Source organism: Carlito syrichta, unplaced genomic scaffold (assembly GCF_000164805.1).
Source record: "Carlito syrichta isolate Samal-C Ts95f unplaced genomic scaffold, Tarsius_syrichta-2.0.1 Scaffold308165, whole genome shotgun sequence".
NCBI lineage: Eukaryota > Metazoa > Chordata > Mammalia > Primates > Tarsiidae > Carlito > Carlito syrichta.
In genome coordinates this window covers 112805-119500 of record NW_007252261.1, presented here as the reverse complement: position 1 = coordinate 119500, position 6696 = coordinate 112805, and the positions used below count along the sequence as shown (strand labels likewise).

At 33.6% G+C, this 6696-nt stretch overlaps 1 protein-coding gene across 1 annotated transcript; it reads left to right on the top strand.

The window, feature by feature from the left end:
- Window positions 1–1034: 1034 nt before the first annotated feature.
- Window positions 1035–4464, top strand: DEFB133 (defensin beta 133). Its single transcript, XM_021716104.1, has 2 exons — window positions 1035–1089; window positions 4340–4464. The coding sequence occupies exons 1-2, from the start codon at window positions 1035–1037 to the stop codon at window positions 4462–4464; spliced, it is 180 nt and encodes a 59-aa protein (XP_021571779.1).
- Window positions 4465–6696: the final 2232 nt, after the last annotated feature.

The window sequence follows — 6696 nt, the reverse complement described above, 5'->3', positions numbered from 1 at the left end:
TGCTAAACATCTCTATTTTATAACTATAGCTAAAATATCTTCTTATAGAAACATTCAAATAATTCATTATCTTATTAAAATGGCTTACTTTTTTTTTTTTTTTTTGAGTTGGAGTCTCACTCTGTCACACAGACTGGAGTGCAGTGGCAGCTCCCGGCCACCGCAGCCTTGACTTGCTGGGCTCCGGCGATCCTTCCACCTCAACCTTCCAAGTAGCTGGAACTACAGGAACTTGCCACCACGCCCGGCTAATTTTTGATTTATTGTAGAGATGGGGTCTTGCCAAGTTGCCCAGGCGGGTCTCGAACCCGCGGGCTCAGGCAATCCACTCACCTCAGCCTCCCAAGGCATGGGATTACAAGCTGAGCCACCGAGCCCGGCTGGTTTACTTCTTACTGTCAGTGTAATCACTTGGCATCTTGCAAATACAAATTGTTTGTCTGACTGTGTATGTTTCTGTGTGTTTGTGTATTTATTGTAAAATTTTCTTATACCTCAGTGTTTCTAAAATCTTCACTGCACATAAAACAGCAAAAAAACAGAAATGATGAAGAGGGTATTAGAAATAACCATAAATCACAGGGAGAAATATGGTCTAATGACTGAAAATAATAGATTAGGAGACCTGAATTTCTGTTGCTTTTTACATTCAGAAGTTTTTTTTGTTTGTTTGTTTTGCATAGCTGCTTAAGAAACAGGAACAAAGAAAGCAACAACAAAGATTAAATTCTCATATTTTCACTCCACAGACCTCCAGTAGGAAATTCCCAGTGGCAAGACATTTCTTAGATAACTAGTCATTAAAAAGATAATAATCTGCTAGGGATATTATAATCCTTTATATTCCCAAGTTGAAAGAGAGGGAATGCCCAGCACTTTTGCCCCAGGCACTGCTAAACAGGAGTTTTAACTTTTGATAAACATAAAAGATTAAATTCATATCACTCATGGAGAGAAATATAAAAAGATACACCCTCTACCTTTCTCTTATTCAAGGAATCCAGAATTGCTGCATTGGCTAACGATTTTCAATCATGAAGATTCCTGTTCTTTTTGTTTTATGTTTCTTTCTGTCCCCTTTGCCACCAGGTAAAATGTAAATATTAATTGAGAGGGGGGTCACATCTTTAAGGAGAGTTAAATCTTGGTTGATATCAACAAGAGACAGAACGGTGACCAAATTGTTAAGAGAGAAGTTTGTTACAGGCCCAAGAGTACATAACAAGGAAAGAACTTGTGATCTAACTAAAATATAAGGCTCCTGATGAGTCATATTTTTGTGGGAGACAATTTAAGGACTTGATCAAATGTTATAGGCTGCTTGTCTAGATTGACAAGTTGGATAAAATATTGAAGTATAATTACCTGGATACTTGAGAAATGAAAAATAGTGTTGTACAGTAACAGTGAGTTTTTTACTAACTTGATAGACGGCTATATTATGTTGCATGACTTACTTTGAGAATACTTAACATAAAATAGTATTTTCAACTGATAAATAATTGAAAATCACTTTAATGGCTCTATTATCTCATGTCCAGTTATGTAGTAATTAATATTAATCAGTTAACAAAATGAATATGACCTTTGGGGTTATGAATAACTAGGTTCAGATTTTGTTTCTGCAATATGTTGATAGTATCTATCTATCAGGCTATTTAACTCCTTTAGCGTAAATTTTCTCATTTGTGAATTAAATATAATATTTAAGTCTCTACCTCAGTACTATTATGAAGATTAATTATATATAAACATGCAAAATGCCTAAAGTATAATATATATTATGTTCCTCTTAAATGGTATTATAAATACTTTTATATCGTACCGAAACATATCAGAAAGAAAGTGGCCTCTAGATACCTCGTAGAGAAAGAAACTCTTCTTTGATATCTATTGTAAGAGAGAATGAGGGCAACATTTACCATGTTGGGCTTCACATACTTAAACTGAGTACCTCCTTTTTAAACTTTCATTGTACTCATTACTCTTAGGTTGGATCAATAGTCAAAATAAGCATCTTGATAGAGATGATTGAAAGATCTGTTTTGACACATTTCAGGCTACTTGAGCTTTAGAAAAAGCACATTTTTGCATGTATGCAAGATACTGCAAATAATTACTTCACACACAACCAGGAAAATAATTTCACTTACCTAAAGAAAATAAAACAATCAAACAAAGAATGGTGACACTAGGGTCTTCTGATTTAGGAGTGGTCTAGAACTTTAGTAGTTTACTCTTTGAATCCAACTCTATTACTTAGTAGCACAGATGAACCAAAGGCTCTAACAGTAAGACTAGCAGTGAATACATTTAAAAAACTTAAACACCAAAATATTTTTGATAAAGATTCAAATGTTTTAAATTCATTTATGATTAGAATACATTGTATCCGATGTTAATTATGAAGATTGTTGTATTACATCATTCTCGACTCTGGACAAATTAAATTAAAATCAAGATTTGTTTTTACTAGAACAAAGCAGGAATGATCTTAATATAGAAAAGACTATTATTTAGTATAAATACCTTTGAATAATAAAATATTAACTCCAATCATGTTATCATGATTTACATGTGTCCCTCATGTTATTACTTTTAAAATGTGAAAACCTCATGACATTTTCAGTATCTTTAGAAACCCAAGAGACATTGTGCATTTGTGTGCATAGTTTCATCTAAAAGTTGAAGATTTTGTGATTTCTTCTTGTGCATATTTATGAATTTTTATATGCTATAATAGCTATTATCTAGAGAGAAGCTATTTGTTGTTTCTGTTACTAGTGGAAAAATGCTAATTTAGAATTTCCACATAAATAATGTTACTCTTTTTCTCATACTGGTGCTTGACAGCTGTCATCTTGTATTATTTGTAAATTCCAATTAAGTCAACATACATTCTTCACAGTCCTCATGTAGGACAGTGTAATTTAAGGATGTATTTTTAAACTGGTGAGATAATATCTTTTCCCTCTGGCATCAAAGGCAATAAACAGCATGTCTCTAGACAATGCAAATAAGGAGGCATCATTAATTTATACAGTGTAAAACTGTTATCACGTGGCCTAAATATGGCACAATTTTTTTCATATAAATTAGGCTTAATTATTTTTCTAAAATACCTTTTTACCCAAAGTAACAGAGAGGTTATATGCTAGCACAACTTCATTGAAAGCAGAGGGCAAGAATATATCAAGTTATCAGTACCATCTTGGTTGGATCCTATATGTTAGGATCCTAGAGAAAGAGAAAAGAAGACTGTTCACATGCCTTCTCTACAGATGTCTGTTAATTTGTCATTATGCCTGATGTTTTGATTTTGGGAGTCTCCCTCTCTATGTAACCTCTTAAAAATGCAAATATTTCTTGAAAAGATGGAAGAGTATACCTTACACAAAGATGTGAATGAGTCCATCAGTTAGTACATGCTATGATAATGCAGGCTTGAGTACTTTATGTTGGAGAGGACTCTGAAAGAAGGAAACATAAGGAGATGCTGACTAATTTTGCTTCCTTTTTCTCTGTGTATATAAGTCCGGTCATTCAAGACAACACTAGTACTCCCTGCAAGCCAGTCTTCCCTGTCCAGGCTCAAATCTTTGTGCATAGTCAAATAATCTCTTTTATCCCGGTGTCTTCTAGGGTTTTCTTCAATCTTCCCAGAAAAGGGATACCTAAAAGTATTCAAGCAATTTAAGCAACATTAACTGATCTTCCCACTTTGAATTTTAGAACCAAAAATGTTTAATTTTTTAACTTATTTTGAAATTGGAGGGAAAAAAAAGTCTTTGTGAGTGGGTATTAGATATGTCTACTACCTTGAATGTCATGATGGAATCATGGATGTTTGCATATGCCCAAACTCATCAAATTGTACACATTAAATATGTGCAGTTTTTGGCTGTCAGTCACATGGCAATAAATCTTTTTCCAAAAAAGCAAGTTAGGTAGGTAAGTAGGTAGTTATAGAATTATGTGGTATCCATCCCAGAGCTATTTGGGCACTAACAAGGTTTGGTTATGTGGCATCATTTGAGGAACTAGGTTCTCATCTAAGGACATGAACATACAGAAATTCTCATGGAAAACTAAGCTTTAACAACTAGTGGAACCAATCAGAAGTTGAAGAAAAAACTGACAATTAAACAAAAAGAGTCACAAAATAATCATTGCCAGAAAAGCAACAAAACAAATGACTTCCCAAATTTCTAAACCAGGATACAGGAAAAACTTGTTTTTCCTCAACAACGAATTTATACCAAGTCAGAGTCTTAAGATATATATAACGACTCCATGGTTTTTATGTTTATATGTTTTTGTTTTTGTTTACTTTTGGCAGTGAAATGTGCCATGAAAGACACCTATAGTTGCTTTATCATGAAAGGCAAATGCAGACATGAGTGCCATAATTTTGAAAAGCCAATTGGTTTCTGCACACAACTAAATGCCAACTGCTGTATGTAGACGTTTAAAATAAAAGTCAGCATCCCTGAAATGTAAAGCACAGTGAGTACAAGGATTAAAAATAAATGAAACTGAATTAACAACTACTCCTATTTAGTCTGAGTTGTTTTCTTGGTTACTTGGTAGAATCATTTGAGGGACTAGATTCTTGTCTATGGATCTGAACATAGTGGGAGACATCCAACACACAGGGAAGATCTGTGGAAACATTTCATCATTTTTGACAACAATTTTCTACCAGTTGGCTGAAGAATGCTAAATGACACAAAGAAATTCTTATTATTAGGAGTCCTCAAGTCAAAGATATTCAAACTAATAGAAACATATTTCCAAATGAGGGAGAAGTTGAGAGAGAGCAGATGAAAGAAGCAAATAGAATTTTCATCTGGTCATGAATCAAGAGTTCTGATTTACTGCAAACAGAGAGTCATTGCATTAGTTTATTTCTTCACGTTTGTTTGGTTTTTGTATTTGTTCTTTCTAACATAAAGTTTTTTTAAAAGAGGTCATTTCTAGAAGTAAGGCATAGGTGTATAGCATCTGAAACAGGAAACTGGAGAGGTAAGATGAAAGAGGAAGGTATCTTGTAGCTAATATCTAGAGAATAGGAAACAGAATTCGGTGTGATGAGTATAAAAATCACTAAATTACTAAAATGGTTAGGAACTTTATAGTCATAGCATTCTTATAGCTTATACTAGTATATAGCTTTCAAATCACTTTGAGATACAGAAATGTCTTTAGATTTTCACAAAATTTATATAAGGTAATACTATGTCCATGAAACATAGAAGTTAACTTAGGGGCACAGACTTTGCAATCAAATTTCTAGACTTGTAGTTTTGCAGAGCAAGCACTGTGTGAATATTTATTAAATTAACCCAATGTGTTAAATAATGTTTAGAGAGTTTATGAGGTCATACAACCAATTAATAAATTAATTAGAACTACAAAATTAAGCTCTGTCTTACAATGAACACAATAAACTCAATTCTGAACACTTCCTTATTCTGAAATTACTGTAGGGAGCTAGAGGAATGGGGCAAGGTGAATAATGAGTTGAAAGAAGAGGTCATTTCTGAAACTAAAGAGAAGACCTAACAAAATGGGGATAGGCAACCAGGGAGGTTTAATTGCCTATATATTCGCATTTGACAACTATCACAGGTTAATAAGCCTGTGAGTTATACTTCTAATTAAATTGTTCTGGCATTCAAGTTATAGGTGATTAAAGTTTTATTTCTATTCTCTTTTATCATATTTTCTCACAAGCAAAACTTTCCAGATTAATTCTAGCAACTGAGAATTTTATAAGGAGATAGAAATATCTCCTCAAGTTTGTATAATTAGCTTTCAACCCAATTTTTTCTTTGAGTTTATAATCCAAAGTATAAAAACCTTACTCTCCTGTGGCCTATAGCATTAATTCCTAAATCTTTCATAAATAAAGACCACTTTTACTCAAAATGTCATAGTTCTTCCATAAGAGAGTAATTGCAATTGTGGGTTCTAAAGAGTTTAAGGAACTACAGTGTGGCCAGAAAATAATCTACATGTGCACACACATATGAGGGGGAACCAAAAAAACTCAAAATTATCTTTTGGAGTGTGGGCTCTTTGTAGTACACTCAGAATTTGTTTCTCTGGATCACATGGTCAACCAAAGTTTTTATCTGGAAATTTTGAGAAGGTTGCATAACTATTTGCAGAAGAAGCATTCCAAGTTATAGGAAACAGGTAACTGGTTTTTCCATTATGAAAACGCACCTGTCCTTATTGCCTAAGTGTTCAGCAGTTTTTGACTGAAAACAGCATTGCATCTGTGCCCCACCCTCCCTCTTCACCCAGTCTTTCTTACCTTAGCGACACTTTTGTTTGTGTGTTTCACCAGATGAAAAAAGCTCTCAAAGAACTTTACTGATGTGGAAGAGGTGAAACAAAATAAAACAAAAAAATGGCAGAGGCACCAAAAGGCCTCAAACTTGACAAGCAAAAACTGTTTTGAGCAGTAGAAAAAGCATCTCAATAAATTTACTGCATCAAATGGAGAGTACTTTGAAGGTGACTGATGTCTAAATATGTAAGGATAAATACACAACTTTATAAATAAATTTCAGGTTTTTGGGAGTCCCCCCCTTATACACCCATACATATGTGTGTGCATATTGAAAGACAGGTATGTATATATGTGTGTAGATAGATAAATATATACATACACAGATACACGTTAGA